This window comes from Monodelphis domestica, chromosome 7 (genome assembly GCF_027887165.1).
Source record: "Monodelphis domestica isolate mMonDom1 chromosome 7, mMonDom1.pri, whole genome shotgun sequence".
Classification (NCBI taxonomy): domain Eukaryota; kingdom Metazoa; phylum Chordata; class Mammalia; order Didelphimorphia; family Didelphidae; genus Monodelphis; species Monodelphis domestica.
The window spans coordinates 54718425-54741128 of NC_077233.1; the positions used below are offsets into that span (position 1 = coordinate 54718425).

General features: G+C 37.5%; 1 protein-coding gene across 4 annotated transcripts in view; it reads right to left on the reverse strand.

The window, feature by feature from the left end:
* The window catches only part of VGLL4 (vestigial like family member 4), a 184396-nt gene that overhangs the window by 85561 nt on the left and 76131 nt on the right, over positions 1–22704 (reverse strand). The window contains exons 1-2 of one of the 4 annotated variants that reach the window (XM_007500236.3): positions 10700–11339; positions 442–537 (exon numbers count right to left, since the gene is read on the reverse strand). The exons of 2 other annotated variants lie outside the window; for them this stretch is intronic. In XM_007500236.3, coding sequence (XP_007500298.1) covers positions 442–537; positions 10700–10781 — 178 coding nt within the window. In that variant the 5' untranslated portion in view covers positions 10782–11339. Of the gene's footprint in view, positions 1–441; positions 538–10699; positions 11340–22704 lie in introns of those variants that run through there. One more of the 4 variants, XM_007500237.3, reaches the window with a different exon arrangement.

Sequence of the window (22704 nt, forward strand, 5' to 3'; positions counted from 1 at the left end):
ATAAAGTTGTACAAACACCTTGTTAACCATTTCCCAATGAAACCCAACTGAAATTTCCAAATGAAACCCAAGAATAAGGTAATGAATATTTGGCTATTAGACTTAATACCATGTGGCCTTCAGCAGGTATCATACTTGGTCTAAGAGTATTGTGTCTATGGGCCACCAACACAGGGAATCATGGAATCCAAGAAGACCAAGGTAGATCTCTCTGAGCTCATTTATTTCAACTTCCAAATTTTACAAAGTAAAAAAGGAATGTGTCCAAGGTCAAGAAGCTAATAATGATCTGAGTCAAGAAATAAACCCAAGTCTTCTGATTTTTTGCCCAATGCTCCGTTTATTTTGATATTCTGTAGCAAGAGGGCATTCAAAGCCAACCCTCTACAAGCACATCAAGGGCAGCTGAAGAGGGGGAATAACAGCTATCCAATGACCTACCTGCTCCTGAAGAAGTCTTACTAGGTACTAGGCTCTCTGCTACTCCTTTCCTTAATCTCTTTGGACCTAGGATAAGACCGAGTGGCAGATCTTTATCTGGGGAGGGAAATGATACATGAGGAACCTTACACAGATGGAATCATAAGTCCAGACCAAAACAACACAACCATATTTTACATCTAGTGGCATCAAAGCAGTATAGATTAAGAGCTGCAAGGGACCTCAAAGATTATCTAGTCCAACTTTCTCATTTTACATATGAAGAAAATGAAGTCTACAGACCACAAGAACTGGCTTTTTTTTTAAAGGTTTAAAAGGAAGCGGTAAAATTTGAGTTCCCAATGACGCATTCAGATACTGTGAAATGACACAGTTATTTGTTTATAATAAAATAAGGCAATCAAAAAAGCTGGTTTTTTAAAAATATCAAAATATTAACAAAATGACTGACCCATTTAAGGTTTCAAATGAAATTTCTAAAATTTAACAAGGTGTTAAAAAAAAAACAGATGAAACCTTCAGAAATCCAAGGGATTTATTTTGCTTACAAAAAAATAATACAGCTTGAAAATTAAACCAGAACAATTCTTGGGGCAAGGACTGCCTTAAACTTCCCCAGAAAACAAACTGGACTTTTGGCAATATGGGGTAATGATGGACACTTTCCTCTTTTGCCCATGGTTCAAGAGAACAATACTATAACAAGGAAGGACAAAATGAGTTTACTCTACTTTCCCTTATTTCTCTGCCCTAGTTCTTAATTTCTTTTTCCCTAACTAGTATATTTCTTCCTCTCCAGGCTCCTCCTAACTTTCTCTTTTCCTTAACTGGTCATTATAAGGGTGGAGAACTTTAGCCCTAGAACTAGATTCAGCCTTAAATAGTCTATGGCATTTGTTCTAGATCAAGGATTGATTCCATACCATTTGTTTGATCTTCTTTACCCTTCACTAAGTTCTTCCCTAGGACTTGGGGCCTTTCAAAGCTGTCCAGAACACTCCAAAGAAACAATTTTATAGTGAGGGCTCTTTTGGCCAATTACTTAAAGCACTGCCAAACAGAGCAAAGATTTCCAGCAGAAAAAGAAAATAATTATTCTCTGTAGGGTCAGGCAATACTTTATCAGTCGTTCATCTGAAAAACACATGTAAGGACAAGTATTCTCAATATAGAAGAGAAGAAGAAAAAAGTTGCCTGGTTTTAAAATAAAATTTTAAGTCAAATGGATGCCTTTTTTATAATTCAAATTTTGTTTATTTTAAAGGGAAAAAACCACTCTAGAGATTTTCACTCATCATTCCCTCGACTATTATCAGTCAAGAATTATAGGATCTGTCCTGCTGGCTTATGGGTAGTGTAAACAATTTTGCTAAATTGCTTGGCAGAGTACATATGCAACAAGCATATTAAAATTTGGAACTGACTCTGCCAGAATCAAATCATAGAGCTCCATCTGCATTAGTGTCTAGAAAGAATTAAGAGGCAACTATTTTCATGTAAAACAGAAACAAAATAAAAATCAAAACCAATACATATGGATGATTCTTTTTCATTCATAATTTCAGAGTGTACACAATGAGCTCAGTTGTTGGAGGTCTTTGTTGCTTTTGAACAGTCCTCTATACAATGTAGTGTATTGTTTGAACACTGGAGCAATTTAAGCTTTTTCTATGTATCCAGAAAGTCCCTGGATTTAAATTCAAAGAAACCTGGCACTGCCACAAAGTTGACTTGTTGGTAACAGTTGCTGCCTTTAAGCAAATTGCTTATTAACGCAGAACTAAACTTGTTGCTTACAGGCACTAATTAAGTGACGAATCTCCAAAATGATTCTCCACTTTGTCCTTCCCCAAACTCTGCTATTATTTGTCATATATTTTCTTCCCAGTAAAAATAGATAGGGGAAAAGAAAGGTAGGTACACTCCTAAGGAGTAAACCATGGGAATGTAGGTAAAGAAGGAACTCACAAGATACAAGGTAGGACTCTTACTGGTTTTGTGTGGAGGAAAGACATTCAGTTACTGGCTCTCTTTCATCTTGAAAAGTCCTGGGAATTTAATGTGGAAGGACATTATGGAGTTTCCTCTAATCATTTACTCAAACTATTTCAGTGAGCTGTGTTTACTTAACTTCTTTGCAAACAAAAGAGTGAAATGTAAGCCTACTGAAAGATCATATAAATAGCAGCAAACTAGAGAGGACCTTAAGAAGATAAGTTATATTTTATTTGAGTAAATAAACACCCTTTCAACTACCAGAAATTGGCTCGTTGTTAGGGGCAAAATATAATGTAGACACAATATACTAAAATTAAAACAGCCTACTGAGTTGAGTAGAAACTGATGTTCCAATGTAGGATGGAAGAAGCAAACTGATGGAAATCATTCTTCAGAACTCAACCCAACACATGATTTTTAGGAGGGAAAGAAATGAGCAAATGGAGTTTGTAAAATTACTTTCAGGCTCTGCATTTAATATTAAGCTTCCACTGAATTTTTTGGAATGGATACATGATCTCTCAAAAAAAAAAAAGGGGGAATGGTCCTAAAGTCGACATTGCCAGGCAAAACTGATACTGTAGGCTAAATAATAAAGTCATGGTGTACTAAATATGTAATACACGATTACAATTAAATAACATCAACAGTCCCCTGCTCTATTTCTGTGTGTCTATATCTATATATAATATTACACATTCTTCCTCATAGGAACTGTTTATACATATATACACAAAATAAATCTGTATCTAATTTTCATCATAACAAAACCCAGTTTTCTACAACATCCACATGATTAAACAGAACTAAAACTACTTTAAGGGAGTTGAGCCTCCTCATATAGGGGTGGGGATTTCTTTGGATCTTTCCACATTTTTTTTTCTCTCTCTCACTTCAACAAATCCAGAGGCCCAGGAACACAGCAATAGCACACATCTAAACAATGGGGGGGGGGGGGGGGAGAAGAGGCTCAAGAGGGAGAGAGGGAGGAAGGAAGCCAAGTCTGCTTTCCCAAACAGAGCCATCTGTACACTGCAAGAGATAAATGGCCAAGGGAAATAATCTGGGGACGAAGAGGAGAGAGGAGAGAAGAGGAAAAGGTGCAAATTGGTGGGGGAGGGAACACACGAATGCCAGGAAAAGAATAACCAAAACCTTAGGGTTCAAAAATTGTAAGGAATAGAAACCTCCACTGGCTGGTCTTCCTGCTAGAAGTTTCAGTACTCCTGGCTCACCTGGGCATGTTTCATAAACCCCAACCCCTCCCAGTGGCCTCATTCACATGTACTCACACTCCCAGGGAACAACTATGGGAAGTTAAAATAAAATTAGTTTCCATGGTAAAACAGTTACAGATGTTCTACCTCAGAAGACACCCCCCCACCCTGCCTGTTCCCCCCAAATCAAACCCTTGCCATTCATTGGTTCTACTGCCCTAGGGGAGTCCAGTTCTACAGACTTCTGCTCTGCCACCTTTTCACCTCAGTCAGAGCCCAAAGTTTCCCTGGCTTCCTGATTGCTGAGCTAATTAAAGAAAGAACAATGAAAATGAGACTCCATTACACTGGGAGCTATTCAAAACTGCTCCCCTACCACATAAGAAATCCAGTTACTTAGGCTCATGTAAATCCCAACATGGCGATCTCAAGTCAGCAATTCTGAAACCCTTGCTTATTCTCTTATATTCTCAGCCAGCAAATAGTTCTAGAATCTGAGGAACTGAACAGGTTTTCTCAATATTTAAGAATACTGTAACATGTGGAAGATTTTTACAGTATAAATCACATTATTAAAAAAGAAATTTTCTACCAAGCAACACTCAAGTGACTCCAAGCCCACAATGAAGAAAGGCATCAGGAAGAGAAGTTGAAAGTACCCTCCAAAAGGCTCTAGGTTCACAGAGTTAAGAGCTGGGAAGGGAGGTTCTCAGGATCACCCAGTGCCAGGAGTTTTTATGTGTGTATGTGTGTATGAGAGACAGAGAGAGTCTGAGTGAGAGTCTCAGAGAGTCAGAGAGAGAGACAGAGAGACAGAGAGAGACAGAGAGAGACAGAGAGACAGACAGACAGAGACAGACAGACAGACAGACAGACAGAAACAGAGAGACAGAGATAGAGAATGTGTATGAAGATCCCTCTGGCTGTCTGGAGAAGCCAATGGACCCTCTTCTCAGAACATCACTTTTAAATGCATAGGATTACCAAATTCAGCTATATTCAATCCCAGTTACCAACATGTTTTTTAAAAACCAAGTTCATGGGCCCCAAAGGTTAAGAACCCTTAATTAAATCTAACCCCCTCAGATAAGTAACTGGCCCCAGAGAAATTATGGATGCGTGAGGGCTGAGATTCAAACACATGTCCTTTGACCCCAGAGCTGCTGTTCCTTCCATCATATATCTATTGACTCTAATCCCAACCCCTTAATTTTATTGAGAAGATTGTGATCCAAAGAGAGTAAATGGCATCTGCAAGGTCATATAGCTTGTAAGAGTAGCAGCAAAGCAGGCACTTGAATCGAGGTCCTCTGTCTCCAGATTTTCCCCCTGTATCTGCCCATCTATTAGCACCAAATTGGCATGTGAATGTAAGCTGCAGTCACCTTGAAGTAGGTGGAGGAACTAACCCGTACTAGGGGACTTTCAACCATTCACTTGGGAGTTATTCTACCTGGCATGGGAACAGGGCTCTACCAGAATTAGGCTTGCCTCCATTTACAACAAGAACAATAACAGCATTTGCAGAGCATTTGAGGGTCTGCAAAGCATTTTACAAATATTAACTTACTAATTCCTTCACTGCACAATATGGAAGCAGAAAGGAAACCCATTGGCACAAAGCAGGTGGAAAAAACTTATCTTGATGAGGATGAACTAAGGAATTACCTGCTATTGATTTTGCTTCATGTTTAATGCAAACCAACAATATCCAACACTCTGTGGAGAACAGAAGAAAGATTCCTCTCTTTTTGGGGGGAGGGAGTTGTAGGAAGGTAAGACCAAAAGAGGGCAATTTTAAAAAGCTTATACAATAGACTTGATTTAGTCTGACAGATTCTGAAAGTTCACTCCTTTCAAGTGTTCAAGGAACACTACTATGAACACACAGGAAAGATAAAAAACAAGAAGCCAAGGCACATCCCTAAGTGACCTGGTGCTCAGATGTGTGCCATAGCAGGGTATCCAGCCAAATTCTTCCCAAGCTCTGAAATCCACTCTCTGCTGGTATCCTCCCTCAGTCAAGGTACAGATCAGGCCCCCCCTCCCACATAAAGCCTTCCTGAGCTGTTGGTATTCCCTCAAACTTGCACTTACTTATCTCTATCCATGTTGTATTCTCCCTGCAGCCTAGGCACCTGCACACACCCCAGTCTGTAACCTTCATGGATTTGATGGGGATGGTGCTTTTGCTTTGGTTTCCCCAGCACCTAGCCCTGAGCCATAAAGAATAAATAAGAACCATAATTTCACTGGTCTAAGAAATTCCCTGAGGAGGAAGCTCAACCTACCAAGGCAAGTGGGCAGCTTCTCTGCCACTCAGTCTTAGAGAGGAGCTTCCTAGAACAACACTCTAAAGTATGAGAGACCCAAATTAAAATATAATCAGGGAGCAGTTAAGTGGCTCAGTAGATAGAGAGCCAGGCCTGGAGACAGGTGGTCCTGGGTTCAAATCTGACCTCAGACACTTCCTAGCTGTGTAACCCTGGACAAGTCACTTAGCTCCCATTGCCTAGCCCTTACCACTCTTCTGCCTTGGAAGAGATACTCCATATCAATTCTAAAAACAGAAGATAGGAGTTTAAATACACACACAATTCAACAAAATAAAAATACAATAAAACACAGACAATAAGTGGTTTTCTAAGTCAATGTGTGGCCAGATACTTATGTATGGTTTAGAGGCTCTCATTTCTATTTGCATTTGATGCCCCACCTAGACCCCTGAGAGATTTGGTGACTTTCCCAGGGACACACAACTAGTATATATTAGACGCAGCACCTGAACTCAGAACTTTTTGGGTATGAGGCTAGCGCTCTCTCACTATCTAGTCACCATACTATGCTGCCTCTATAGAACCTATCTCTCACTGCTGTTGTAAGGATAAAATAAGATCATATTTGTAAAGCATTTTTTAAATCTTAAGATACTCTATAAATGCTAATTCTTATCATTGTTGTTATTATTATTATTATTTAAGGAAATGCAATAATGAGAATGAGAAACAGTATGGTATAATGGAAAGAATATAACCTGACCACTCCACCTCAGACACACTGTGGCTGCTGGAGTGCTTGGGGCAAATCATCAAATCTCTCAGTGCCATCAGGAAAGTTTAGGACCTAGAAATATCCGAAAGAAGGTTTCCAACTCCATACAAAGAAGTAATTCACCTAGAGGAACCTACGGGTAAAATCACCAGGCTTACCACAAATTCAAAAGAAATTTGTTTTGAAGATATTGTCTTCACAATGATGCTGTGGCATAATTAGTACAAGCACTGGTACTCCTATTTTACAGCTTTAGAAGATGAGGCACAGAAAAGTTGAGAGACTTGCCTAAAGTCACACAGCTGGCTCACAGTTCAGGACACAAATTCAGTTCTTCTGACTGTAAGGCCAGCTTTCTCTCTACTGTTCTATAATGTTCTAATGAGCATTATATGGAAAGGCATAGAGTTGATAAATTATGCTGTTTACCTTTTGGTCCAAGACTAACTGTTGAATTTCCCTGGAGATATTTCAGTAAAAAAAATCCTTAGGTTTAAAAATAAATTTATCACAATAATGACCAATATAGAAGTATGTTTTGCATGATAAAACATGTAAAACCTAGATCAAATTGCTTACCATCTCCAAGAGGGGAGAGGGAAGGGAGAGAGGGAGACAATTTGGATCTTATAATTTCAGAAAACACATGTTGAAAATTATTATTACATGTAATTGGGAAAATAAAATGTCTCTGAAAAAATAAAAAATAAATAAATGTGTTAGCTCAGGCTTAATTTCTTATTCTGCTCATTTGTAGTGAGAAAGTTCAGTTGCTAAATATTACCATGGACATATTTCTCTCTCCTTTAAGCCTTTCCCCAGTTGCCCTTTCTTTTCTACCTGCCCACCTCCCTCAAAACACCTCAACATCACACATTTTGATTAGCTTTCTCATTTTCTTTTCAGTTCTTCTGTTCTTGGTTGAACTGAAATGGACAGTACAAAGAAGGCAAGGTCCAAGGAACATTAGAGAGGAAAACTATTCTCTACCCAATCCAAGAAAAAAAATTTCTTCAGGACTAAATTTCAGAAAGATCTTGACTAAGAAAAGAACAAAGAATTGAATAAATATATCTAATAGTTTTAGAATTAATAAGAACAGAGAAAGTTTAGGGAAGGATAGGAGTAGCCAGATCCCTTCAATTTTTCTGGATAAAGATTATAGTTTCTTTTTATTAGTGCTCAGAACAAACAGAATTTGCTCAAAATAAGATAATAAAAATAACTTATCAGGAAAACCCTAACTTTTTTCTTAATCCTCTCACTTATATGTCAAATGCTACATATTCTCATTTAAAAAGAGACCTAGAAGTCGTCTCCAGTAGGAACTGAAATCAAACCATGCCTAAGGACTGCCATACTTATACTATAGGAAAACAACAGTAAAGAAGAGCCCTTCAGCTACAGATCACAGTTACAGAATGACTTTCCTGAACTTGGTGGGTGAGCTCAAGTATCATCCTCAATGGAACCTCATCACCAAAAGGATCTATTTAATACACACAACCTGACAGTGACCCTGAGTACTCCATTGGAACCTGGAGCAGATCCTGAGTTTTTAAAGGCAATGGCGGCAGAGCAAAAGCAATGGGCAGGTCCTAACCTAGCTCTAAGGATTTCCTCTGACAGGCCCAGATCAGTCTACCTAGGTTTGGGGAGGCTCATCACCAGAGGGCTTTTCATCAGGTAATTAGAAGTATTTTACAAAGACAATCTACCTAGGCCTAGAGGAGTCTTGACCTGCTTGAGTAGAAGGAGTGTCTACACTGATTAAGTCAGGTATCCTGGAAGAAATCACAAAGTCTGGCATGGAAGGTCTGTGCCCATCTCCAAAAATCACCCTTTGGGGTCCAATGCAGCTGTGAGCAGTGTTTATACTGAATAAACCACTGGGACATAAACAGCTCACTATAAACACCACTCACATTTTGCTTTGCTTTTCTTCATTTCCTGTGTGTTTATTTTGGTGTTAAATAATGTTAACGTTCATAATAAGGAAAATAGCAACAGATGTTTAAACTAAACAGACTATATGGCCTATTATCTCCTGTTTCCCATACATCTATTTTACTTTCAAAATCAGAGTCTCCTCAAAGTAAGAGGGCACAGAAGAAAGTTCTATCGGGGACTTCCCATTACAGACACAAAAAACAGTTAAACAACCAATTCAAGGCCCTCCATCAGCTTAGCCTCACCATGGCCAGCTGGAGACATAAAATATTCATCCGATATCAGCTTTCCTAACAATGTTGGGACTCATCTAAAGGGTTGACAGCTATGTTGTACGTGTATTTTTTCTTTCTGAACTTTATTTATGCTTTAGTAGAGGATCATTATTCAGTGGGGGCAGGGAAAAGTGAACCAAAAGTTTGTGCTCATCATCTATTGAAGAAAAAAGTTTCAAAAACAAACTACAGTGTATTAAGATACCAAGGAAACAAGATGGATCACTTACTGCTTACACCATTCTTTAGGTCTGCCCTGTAATCTGAGCGCTTAAAAGGCAAGTCAATACTTTGTACAGCAGATTCAAAGAAAGCTTTTCACTGAAGTACTCCAACCTACAGTAGGCAGGCAAGGAGGGGATTTCTAGCTCCCCAAAATCAGATCTTCTCCCATAAGAACAAAGAAAAACAATTCACTCAGACAAGGATTTTGTGTTTTATGTTTTCAAGAAAGGAAGGACAGGTTTGTGATTGGTTTTAGTCCAAAGAGGCCCAAGATCTTTTCCTTCGGAATATTCCCAGCATGTGATCTGAATTCATCGAATCCTCCAGTGGGTGAGTCTCCTCCCCACCCAACCCCCATGTCTTTCTTTTCCAAGAGAAATGCTAACTTTAATTAGTAAAAGAACATGGAAAATGCTCCTCCTGAAAATGCACTGTTTGTATGTGGTTACAACAAAAACACTCCTACTGCCAAGCCAAATTCCCTCAGTAGTGCCTTCCTCACCACTCGAAGTCAGGCCATTACCTCTTCTCCAAATTGCACGTAGATAATGCCGATTACAGAAATAGACTGCTCCCTTTTACTACATATAACCAGAAGAAAATTTAAAAGTACTAGACAGTAAAAAGGAAAGGCTATTCGTTGGGTCTTTCAGTTAGTTCTTTCCCCCCCTTAAAAATCTTCTAAATTTTAAAACTTAAGTTTTCTGGGGTGTTGTGTGTAATTATTTCCATAAGAGGCCAGAATGTGGGGGGGTGAGGAGGGGAGGGGAGGGGAAACATCCTTCAGTGTCAGAATCCTCTCAGAGCTGTACAGGAAATGAGAAATCAAACAAAGGGCCAGTCTGTACTATCTAACATGGGTGCCCTACCAGTCCTCCAAAATGAATGGCAAAATTCTTTATGGGTTTGCGCCATCCCTCCATTAAAAACAAAAACACACTGTAACTTTTTGTTCTCAAACATAGGCAGATTTTTTTTTTTTAACAATTCCCGAGTTCTGGAAGGCCTAAAAATACTATATATTATAAAGAACAACTACTAGAGCCCTACCATACTGTGGTATAGAACATAGCCTCTCCCGTTGGACTTGTACTTCGATATTAAGTGTTCTTTGTTCACAAAATGAGGAATAAGAGCAACAACAAAACCCAGCGACCCCTCCCCCACAAATCCCATATATACACACATAAAAGTACTACGGATATCACTACATATACAGCTAGGGAACAGGCAGGCTGGAGCAGGCACCCAGCAAACTTTCCCAAGGAGCATTTCAAACAAGTTCCCTCTTCAATGCTAGCTTAACATTGAAGACAACTTTGTCGCCTCAGAAAGAATAAATGGACAGACATTTCCCCAAACCCTTGAAAGCCCGTGGACAACAAACAGCAACAGCCACCCCCAACAAGCCAATGTTATTAGAATACTAATTAGAGGGAGGCGCCTCCCCCAACCCGGCTGCCAGCTGACAGACCCAAAGACAGACAGACAGACAGACAGAGCAGGTCAGTTTCTCAGAGGTGCCTGGAGGGCCGTATTTACCTTCGTAGCACAGAATGCCAATATTGTTGTTCATCTTGTCCAAGTACTGGTAGTTCAACAGGTCCATCTTCATAAATAGCATTTATTGGGCTTAGCAGAGAAAACCAGCTTGTTTGCTTTTGCCCCAAAATACGGTAAAGAGGATTCAAAAATCAATTATTGCTCAGGAGCACCTGGCTCTTTTTATTAACTTCACAAAAAAAAAAAAAAAGGCGAGGCCCAGCCTCAAACTATCAAAATAAAGTCTGTAAAAGTTTAAAAAAGGGAAAAAAAAGAAAAAGAAAAAAGCAAGCACACAAAAAGAAACCTCAAAGCGCGCACATACACTAAACCCCTCAAGGGTTTATTGGGAAGCTGGATTTGATCGTTATCCTTGCCTTAGAATTTAAAATACAGTTTCAGAAGTCCTTACGAATCTTTCTTCAAATTAAAAAAGCATTTTAAAAAAAGGCCAAAAAACGAGGCACATTTCCTAGGACAAAGACACGCTAGTTTTCCTCACAGCCCCGCTGCAAGTTAACTGCACTGACATGCTGGCTATGCTTGGTATGACTTGGTATGTAAACTAGCTTCCTCTTTCTAGCAGGACGGAAGGACTGAGCATGCTCACTGAATCCCTGGAGCTCTTCAAATGTCAGGGATATTTTCTGCACAAGATCAGGCTCTAAATGTATTGAGTGTTTGAAAGAAAGAGGAGGAGGAGAAGGAAAAGAAAGAGGGAGGAGAAGGAAGAGGAAGAGGAGAGCCTTTATTGAAGGAGCCATGTCAGAGGCTTTCATGATAGGAGGACGGCAGCCCTGCCACTGCAAAATTTGTAAGGAAAAAACCAACAATGCCTATGAAGACTAAAAAGTAAAAAACCCAAGTCTATCTTGCAAGCAACAGAAGGATTTCACTTTTGGAAAAAGTTTGACTTCAATTCTTAAGCACCAAAAACATTCTAAGAGTTCAGTATTTCTGAATTTAAATTTCCTATACTCTTTCTCAGTTTATAATTTCCATTTGTCATTACAATATTTTTACAATAAGAATAATTAGGGTTTTCCAAAAAGTTTTAGAGCAACTTTAAGCTTTAATTGCTTAAAACTGCATAAGAGTATTTGTAACAACTTCTAGTTATAATTATATATTACTTTTGTCATATCAAATTAGTTGGTTTTCTTTGTCCTTGGGAGAGAGGATCTGGTGGTTTTTTGGAGCTAGAAATCCCTTCCTTGCCTATTTATTGTAGGTTGGAGTGTTTCAGTGAAAAGTTTCCTCTGAATCTGCTACTCAAAGTTTTGACTTGGTTTTTAATTCCTCAGATTACAAGGCAGACCTAAAGAATGGTGTAAGCAGTAAGAGACACATATATTTGTATATATACACACACACATATATATATTTGCTGAATATTTTATCTGTTAACTGACTGGGTCCTAAAAACCACCATATGAGGGAGGTTTAAAAACCTAATCAGGGGGCAGCTGGGTAGCTCTGTGGATTGAGAGCCAGGTCTAGAGATGGGAGGTCCTAGGTTCAAATCTGGCCTCAGAGACTTCCTAGCTGTGTGACCCTGAGCAAGTCACTTGACCCCCATTGCCTAGCCCTTACCACTCTTCTGCCTTGGAGCCAATACACAGTATTGATTCCAAGACAGAACGTGAGGATTAAAAAAAAAAACCTAATCAATTTTACAGATAAGGAAAATGATAGGTAAAGGTAGAGGGATTAATGTTCAAGAATATAAAATTAGTTCATAAAACTACAAGTAACACTAATGCTAATAACTAATATTGTTACCATAATTTTTATCTCCTGGTTTCTAATCACCTGCTTGTTCTGCTGCAACAATATTACAGAATATTCAGAATTTAAATTTTTTAAGTCTGACACAGTTTTGGTTAGAGGAAGTTCCTCACTGAAAGTTCTTTAAACCAGTGGAATAATAGGTACAATATTTTTTTTAAAGTTCTAGAGAATACAAAATAAATTCTAAGCATACCACACACACTCAAAAAAAAAAGCCTGACACATTCAGGAAAACCCTGGTTTAAGTCAGAAATAACCAAAACTTATTTTTCTTATTTCATCTCTTCATAATGCAGATGGTGACCTGCCATCTCTGTATTCCAGATTCAATTGAATTCAGTTGATTAAAGACAGAGCAGAAAACTACCTCTTTATAAACATATATGTATTTATATTAAACATATAAATACACAAACACATATTTATATTAAATATAAATACACATATAAAACATAAATAATACAATATTACAATGTAACCAATTATATAACCAATTATGAGGAATCTGAGGGTCTGAGATGTTCAGTGACTTGCCCAAAGTCATACAGCTAGGCAGTGTCATGCTAGGATATGAACTGCATATCCTTGGATCAAAATCCTCCATTTTGTAGTCTGATTAGATTGTCTCTTCCTGAGAGAATTAGGAGCTCTGGCTCTAGTTTCTCAGTATTTTGAAGAAAGAACAAAGCAGAGGGCTTACTTTTCAGTCCTACATCTCTGAAATTTTGGAATTATGTTCACTTACTCTTTCAAGTCTATGTGCCATCATTCATGTCACCTTCCCATCCTTGGAATGGGTTCTTCCTCATTTTCAGTCTCTTGTCTGTTGCTATCTTCAAGGTCCATCTGAAGTGATCTCTCTCCTGTGAAGCATTGCCCCTCCCCTCCCCAAAAAATCTCAAAACCCAACTTGACAACTGATCGTTTTCCTCCAATTTCTCAGTTTACTCTGCTTGTGTCTCTGCTTCACACTTATGTCACTCTCCCTTGTATCAGTTATTTGTGTGCATGCCTTCCCCCATGAGGCTGGAAATTCCTTGAGCAAGACCTGAAAATATCTCTCTCTTTCTAACATTGGCACCAGATACCATACACCAGTGTGCCATACAAAATGGGTGTTTCATACATGTCTGTGTTTAATTATAGACGCTTTAAGCCAATAGTTCTTTCTGCATCATTATTACTATAGACTCTGTGTGTGTGTATGTACACGTACACATACATATTTGGGGAATACACGATAAAGCGGTGATTTCTTCAGTTTAGCAGATTCCCTCCTCTGAGATTGATAATGAAGATAGGTTTAGTCTTGCTATATCAGTTCTACGGATTTGCCTGAAGCACAGAGAAATGGAAAGTCTGCCCCAAGGGTCACGCAGGTAGTAATCCCTAGAAATGGGAAGAAAAGCTGGGTCTCCCTGATCTCAAGTCCAGCATTCCAGCCAATCCTCTAAACTGTCTTACTGCTGTATATACATTACCAATAACATAGAAGCAAACTGTTGTACATATTTACAAACAATTTATAGTTAATAAGTGACAGGCTATACAGAAAATATTTTGACAGTTTTAAAATATGGGTAAAGTAACTCAATTGAAGATTCTTCTTGAACATTAAAATAAAAGTATCCCCGCACATCCAAGAATTAGCCTGGAAGTTAGAAGTTCCTGGATTAGATTACTGCCTCTGACAGATACCAGCTGTGTGACCCCGGGTAAGTCACTTACCTCCTTTCTATACTGCAGGTAAATTTCTATAACTAAACAGTATGTCTGTTGTTCCTCAATCAGGGTACTCAATGCCAATGAAGCCTCAAATCTACACATTCCCCAACCCCTAAACAAACAAACCCCAAACTCAGAACTGAAAGAAATAAGCATGTTATTGATACATATAGCCCTCAAATTTATATGGGATTTCCTTTTTTGATAGTCTCATTTTTACAACCATTAGAAGTGGCATTGGTTGTTATAAAATTGAAACCAATTAAAGGCAGCTAAGTGGCACAGTGGATAGTAAGTGCTCTATGCCTAGAGTCAAGAAAAATCAGTTCAAATTCTGATTCAGATACTCATTATGTAGGGCCAAGTGCTTAATCACTTTGAGTCTCCTTTACCTCCTCTATAAAATGGGGGTAATAGTAACACCTACTTCCCAGGACTGTTGTGAGAATCAAATGGAACGATATTAGTAAAGCACTTAGCACAGGGCCTGGCAAAGAAGTGTTATATAAATACTAGTTAGCTACCTAGTGACAACAGCAGCAGTAGCAATAGTAGTAGTAGCAGCAACAGTAGCAACAGCAAGATGAAAGAAGCAACCGAAATTTAAAATTCTGCAAGTGAAAATTTAACATCCTAAGACTTGAGCGTTAAAAGGGTCCTCAGATATCATTTAGTTCAATTATCACTTTTCGGATGAGGAAATTGAGGGCCATAAAGAATAAATGACATGCCTACTGTCACCTAGGTGAAGGAGAAGCTAAGATATGAATCTAGGTCTTGGGACTCCAAATCCAGGCCTCTTTCTAACTTTGCCAAGATCACAAATCATAACTTTGTTTCCTGATTCATCAGTTCTGTTAACAGAAGAGTCTTTTATTGATCTATAATACGTCAATTAAATACAATAAAAAATATCTACTAGGGCTTTTGGAAGAACTAGAAGAAAACTTGGAGGGAACTCCTGAATTATTACCATTATGCTTCTCACTCTTTGACATTTGTCTTCCTTTTGGCATATTATCTTCCTCCACTAAAGTATAAGCTCCTAGAAGGAACTATCTTTTTTTTTATTCCTAGCATTTAGCAATGTGTGTAGAAAACATTAAGTCAGTAATAAGTGCTTGTTGACTGATTATATATATATATATATATTTATATATATGGAAGGAGTTGATAGAATAGGAAGTATCATTGCTACTTCACAGAAGTACCTGGATTCAATTTTTATGGGAAGAAAATGCAGCTCTTGGTGATCCCATGGGAATTTTCTTGGCAAAGATACTGGAATGGTTTGCTATTTCCTTATCCAGCTCATTTTACAGATGGAGAAACTGGGGTAAAAAGGGAGAAGTGACTTGTCCAGGGTCACACAACTATTAAGTATCTAAAGCCAGATTTGAACTCATGAGAGGAATCTTCCTGACTTCAAACCCAGCATTCTGTCCACTGTGCCACCAATTTTCTCCTCTTAAGGGTATAAATATCAAGTCATTACTTATCCCACTACTCCCTAAACTGAACACTCATCTCTGGTTAGCCTCCAGTGAATGACCACTGAACTTCTTTCTCCAACAAATACTTCTATAGCAAGCTTATTCTCTGCACTGTGTCTTTTGCTTAGCTCTGGAATGCTTTGTTCTCTTCATTTATCTAAATTTTGCTAATTTGTTTTGAAGAAACAGCGGAAGGAGGAAGAGTAAAGCCCATACTAACTTGTGTTATGGATATAGTCCCAGGCTTGGAGTCAGAAGGACCTGAATTTAAAATCTGCTTCAGACACTTCCTAAGCGGGTAAGCCTGAATAAAATGGCTAACCTTAGACTTAGGCTGTTTCCTTATCTGCAAAATGGGGCTACTAATAGCAGATACCTTACAGAGTTATTTGGAGGCTCAAATGAGATAATATAGGCAAATCATGTTGTAAACCTCAAAGTATTATATAAGTGTTAGCTATCATCATTATTAGTATTATCACAATTATCATTATCATTATAAATTTTGACAAGGATTAGAATCTAGACATAACCAATTAGCACTTCTATAATTGCACAAACTGTCCACTGATTGTTTCATAAGTGGTTTCTTTCTCCTCAATTAGAACAGACATTTCTTGAAGAAAAAGATTGTCATTCTTTTTTCTTATGATTGTTAGCACTATATGCATAAAAGATGATCAATAATAATAGCTAGCATGTCGATAGCTCGGTAATACATCTCACCTGATCTTCACAACCTAATGAAATGGGTGTTACTATGGTTCCCCATTTTACAAATGAGGAAATAGAAACAAAGAGCTTAATAATCAAGAGGTAGAGACAAAGAGCTTAATAGTCAAGAGGTAGAGGGTAATACACAGCTGGTAAGCTTTGGAAGCAAGATTTGAACTCAGGTCTTTCTATGTCCAAGCCTCAACACTCTTACTGTCTCCTCTAAATAAATACTTGGGGACTATCACTAGTTCTCAACTAAAAGAAGACAGGAATTACTCAAATTAAAATTTTCTACTCACCAGTTTCTACCTTCCTAAAAGTTTGTATAGCTGTGTATTAATCAGATTCTGAAAATCATTTGTTTTAAAAATGTAACTTTGATAAGCTGGAAAAAGATAAGACATTCACATAATTCTGAAGAAAGGAAAATTCTGAATGTTAAAGGTAATTGCTGCTTCAGAGAACCTGGGAAGGAAACAAAACCCTAACAAGTCCAGGGAGCTCAGTTTCCCCTGATTCAAAAGCTTTCCTTTTTAGTAAAAGTCTATTCTGTTTAACATAAACTTTTGAAGAAACTGTCTCAACATGAATCAAGAATAATAAATGAAAATGTTTCTCAAAGGGAAAGCAAATATATTTCACTTTATACATTTGCTTTTTAAATTGACTCCTTACCTATCAGGTGAATATACATTGGGAGTCTGTCAGACTCAAACACCTTTAGAATTTACTCATATATATATATATATATATATATATATGTATTTCTCAGCAAAAAATACAGATGTAATAATTCTGTTTACAAACAGAATAATTATTCTTACTTGGTGGTAGGGTGAAAACAAAGGAGAGAGTTTGCACATTTAAATCATTCCTTTGAGCACTGATTTAAGGAACATCAGATACAGCCTAGAAGCTGAATTTTTTTAAAGGTTCAAAATTGAGGGATAAAATGACAGTCTGAAAAATATATTTGTTTAAGAAGCGAAAAAAAAAACTACATTTCTTCCTATGCAAACAAGGAACTTTTAAAAGACATCTTGAAATTCAAGTGTAAAGGTAAGCAATTCATGTTCTACTATCATTAAGAATGATCCCCAAAGTCACTTCAACTGGCTCTTTTTTCATTACAGGACTCAGCTCCACTGTCCATCTATCTAAGATATATGGACTTATGTGCTGTTCATCCAAACTCAGCATGTCCTAGTCCAGGCAGTAAGTGTTCTTTCCCTACTTGTTTGTTTTTTTTCTGTGTGGATTGTGTGGTCAAACTTTTTTGAATGACTGTTAAACTTAACAGTCTTCTTAGGAGGCTTTCTAGTATTCACAGGCATGACATCAAGATGTCACTACAATGTTTGTTACAAATAGGAGTATCTGGGAAGGGTCTTCCCATTAGTAGGAAGCTAGGTGACCCAATGCATAGAGCACTAGATCTCAGAAAGACCAGAGTCCAAATTGCACTCAGACATTTATCTGCCATATAAGCCTGGACAAGTCACTTAACCTCTCTATCTGCTTCAGTTTCTTCATCTGTAAAATAGAGATAATGGAACTTACCTCCTAGGACTGGTATGTGTGTGTGTGTGTGTGTTGAGGGATGGAGAGGGGAATAGCATTCACAACATGCTTTGCAAACCTTAAAAGCTAAATAAACCCTAATTATTGTTATTATTTCTAGAGAAATATATGCCAATTTCAAGGATCCCAATTGGTTCCCTAAAACAAAAAATTATCAGTATTCTGACAATGATGCTACATGGCTTCAGATTATGAAAAATCACAATAAAAAAAATAATGGGCACAGAGTGGGAAAAACTAGATTAGGGCATGTGGTCAACAATGACCTCTGTAAAAGAGTAGCAAAATTCATCTGGGAAATATCAGATTTAAAAAATGGAGGTATAAGAGCAAAGGATAATTAGATGGCTAGTGTTTCTACCATGGGACATTAAAACAGGTAAAGGAAGGTCTTCAGTATATTGACTGAATCCTCCTATGAGGATTTATTTATGAGACACAGGTCAAATAAATTCCCTAAAATATTAAAATACCAAAGCATACTATTTCTGGATCATCTGCCTACTCTTCTTCCCATTATGGGCATCTCATCCATTTTAAATAGTTTAGGATGCAAATGGTATGTATAAAAACATATACCATTAAATAATATCTCTCAAGCTTTATTATTCATGAAATCTTAATGCTTATAAGGTAATGTACTTTTAATGGCTAATAAATGGCATTGTGTGAGATGATTTACTACTTAATATGATATTAATTTTATTAAAAAGTCAAATAAATGTTTTTTCTTTAAACTGCTCCCATCAAAAGCTTGAACTTTCAGTACAACAGCACCCCCTTGAGGATCCTTATAGCTTGCATGGGTCCCATGAAACTACCTTCATTCAACTGATTTTCTTTAAAAAATTGATTTTTTTCATCAGAGAGGTAGTATGGAAGCCAGGAGAATGGTATGGCAGAATAGTATGGGAGAAAGAGTTCTAAACTGGAAAGGAAAGGATCTAGTTCTCATTCTGCCACTGTGGCCCCCAAAAAGGAACACTCTTGCCTTCAGTTCCCTCATTCATAGTATCTGATAGCCTTCAAAGAATTAAACTTAGGGTTGTCACTGGGTCAATGGCCTCAAAATCTGGTGAAATAGTTCTTTCCCACAAAATCTCACACAATCCCTCCCAGACTCAGACACTTGATGGTTTTTGATCCTCAAAATGACCCTAGAAGGGAGGCACTATTGTATTTCCCATTTTACAACAAAGGAAATTAGGGCAGATACAGATTAAGTTAACTTCCCACTATCACACAACTAGCATCTAAAACAGGATTTGAACTGAGGTTTTCCTAACTCCAAATACAACATTAATTTGGAAGGTACTGTATAAGAAAGTGGGGAAAATATTTCATTTGGATTTCAGTTCATTGCCAATAATGATGCAAAGTTCTGTTCCCTTCCAGGAAGAATTTATAGGTTATAATGAATATTTACAGATTTTCTGTATCTGATTCTAGAATCCTAGGAGTGCTTTGTGCCTTCCGCATTTTTTGTCAGATAAAATTAAAGCCTGTCCTCATTCTCAATCCACTCTTGATGGAAGAGAGATGTTCGTAAATGCTGCATATTGAACTTCTTTTTGGACTCTTTTTTTTTTAAACCCTTACCTTCTGTCTTGGAATCAAAACTGTATATTGGTTCCAAAGCAGAAGAGTGGTAAGGGCAGGCAATGGGGGGTTAAGTGACTTGCCCAGGGTCACACAGATGGGAAGTGTCTGAGGCCAGATTTGAACCTAGGACCTCCCTTCTCTAGTCCTGGTTCTCAATCCATTGGGCTACCCAGCTGCCCCGGGGACTTTTAAAAACATTTATCAGTTGTGCTGATTTCTTTTTCTTTTTATGTTTTTTTTAAATATTATTTATTATATTGGATCCTCTCTGGGATGGAAAGAGATATAGGGGGAAAAAAGACAAATAAAAACATTTTTTTAAAAGGTTGTCCTCTAACCAATAGGCTTTTATTGGCTTGAATGCTTGTACAAGAGCTGGAGATCCTGTTAACCACATTTGTACAACTTAAACATGAACAGAATTAAGTGACTTTTCCAGGGTCACATAGCTAGTAAGTATCTGAGGCTAGATTTGAACTCCTGACTCCCGGCCCTGCACTCTATCCACTGTGGCCACCTAGCTGCCCAAGAAAAATAATCACTCCCCTGCTAAACTGCCATTAACATCAGTCAATTTACTTGATATTCAAAATCCTCCATATAACCTAGATCCAATCTAATTTTTCATCCTTATCTCACCTCTCCCTTTTACATATATTATGGTCTACCCAAAGGAATTTACATACTATTCCCTGACTGCACACTTTGGGATTTTCAGGAGATTGTTCACATTATTCCATATGCCTAGAATATTTGCCCTCACATTTCAGTTGGATGAATCCCATGTACTCTATAAGGTCTGACTCAAATAGCATTTTAGGTAATTCATTTAACTTCTTAAGACCATTTGTTTCCTCATCTGTAAATAAAGGGTTGAATTAAGTTATCTCAAATTCATTCCAGCTCTGTAATTTCTTCTTATAAATTCCATGATCTACAAGTCAGAAATGATCCTTCTCACCTATGAACTTTCAAAGCCCTTGGTTTGCATCTCATAAGCACAATCTACTTCAAAATCTTTGTTTTTGTTTTTTATTTTTAAAATTCAGTTTTATTTCCCCTAATTAAGAGTTTGTTAGTCCATTTCAATGAAAAATTCATCAATTATACCTAAGCTTTACTCAATCTCTTTTGAATGGCCATATAACCTTTTTATTTTCCACTCCCTCCCTTCCCCACACCTTAGAAGGCATCATTAAACAATTATATCTATGTAAATTGTGTCTCTCATTGTTTTCATTTTTCAGTTCATTCTCTAGAGATGAATGTTCACAAATTACTCTTCAAATATTAAATCTGTAGCTGTATTTAGTGTTCTTTTGGTTCTACTTGTTTCACTATTCACACAATCTAGTCTGTGTTGTGTTTACTTATGTGTGCATCTTTCCTGCAAACACTGCAGGCAGGGATAGCATCTTATGCTTAGCCCTCTGAGTGCCTAGGCACAGTTAGTTTTGCATACAGAAGACACTACATAAAGGTTACAAAATTGAACATGGACAGTAATGAATTTCTCCAAGTCATATTGCTTTGTTCTTAAACTCTCTAAAGACAAAGGGGATAATTACTCCTTAGCAAACAGAAGGCATTAAAAATCTTCTGTACCAAAGGAATTGATTCATTAGCTATTAGAGGAGATAATAAAGTACCTCCATATAGGGTGAGTAAATCATTCTAGAAAAAGTAAAGGGGATCTGCTTTGATGGTGGCTGCTTTTAAAAAGTCTATGGAGGTATGGAAGGAGAGGAGTAACATAACACTCCAACACAGACTCAGTTTTAAAGATCTTATGTTAATGAATATTGGTCATTTGGGAATAGACAAGGAAAATATTTAATTCTTAAAATTCACATGGGATAATTGTTCTAGAGGAGACAAATTTGCTAAATTTCCCTCACCTGAGACTCTGATAGATTTCTGTCTGGAGACATAAATAGTCAAAGGGGAATTTCTGGTAAAGACTGCAGCCATGTCCAGCTCTCTCTAACATGGCTGAAATCACAATAAGATACATAGTCAACTGAAATAGAAGAGCAAAAAGGAAGTGCACAAAAAGAACTTAAGAGAAGGTAATCTCCATGGGAGAATAAAGAAAACAACTGAAGGTTGTTTTTTCTCCCCTTAATAGAGTTCTTCCTTCACTAGTCTTTTGAAGTAATACCATAGTAGCAGAAAGAAGGTGACTGTGCCAAATTCATGATTATCATATTAAGATATGGGAAACTGACCCACATACATGAAGAACTTTAAAAGAAGGTGTTAGATTGAGGCAACTGGGAGACAGGATGGTCATGTGATTCATTCAACACATCCCAGGTCTATTCTCTTAGACTAATTTATCTGTTGTGCAACAAGGGTTGTGTCCATTTATGATGTTATAACAGAAAGTGGCATTATATTTTGGGAACACAGAGTTAAGTGAGGCATGCTAGTCTTGAAAAGTCCTGAGGTACCTCAGGAGGTTACTCTGGACTACTTCTGGTGTATTTTTTACTGACCTGCACACCTCTGATTTTGTAACTCCATCTGTACCCTCTAAGCACAACTGAACATGAAAACCTAAGAGGAACAAATGCACATCTGTGCACTTCTATTTTAAAGGCTTACCTCCAAAGGACCACAAAGACTAAAGGGCAACCTTAAATTCAAGCAGAATCATAAATTAGCATATTGCCTGAAGGGGTGGGTCCAAGAGTCCTGTCTGAAGGAGAGACCCAGGGGGAAGGCAGGCAGTAAGCTAGAGGAAGAACAAGAAAGCAGAACTAGAGGCAGAGAATGGAGATAACCCTATCCCTTCTGTAACTGGCAATAGTTTATTTCTGCTTCTTAAAATAAGCAGATCACTGGTTTGAGGATACCTGGTAGCATTTACTTACTAAGATACATAAAACAAGAAAAAACCTATTGTCAAAACCTAACTCTGCTCCCTCAGATCCATCAAATCATGACTGTTTTAGAAAAATGGGATTCGATTATCTTTTTTAAAACTTATTAATTCTTTATTTAGTTGAACTTCTTAAAAGTGTATCATAATTAATACTGAGTGTCATGGCTATAATTTCCATTTTTCCTAAGAGAACTCATTTTCAAAACTGC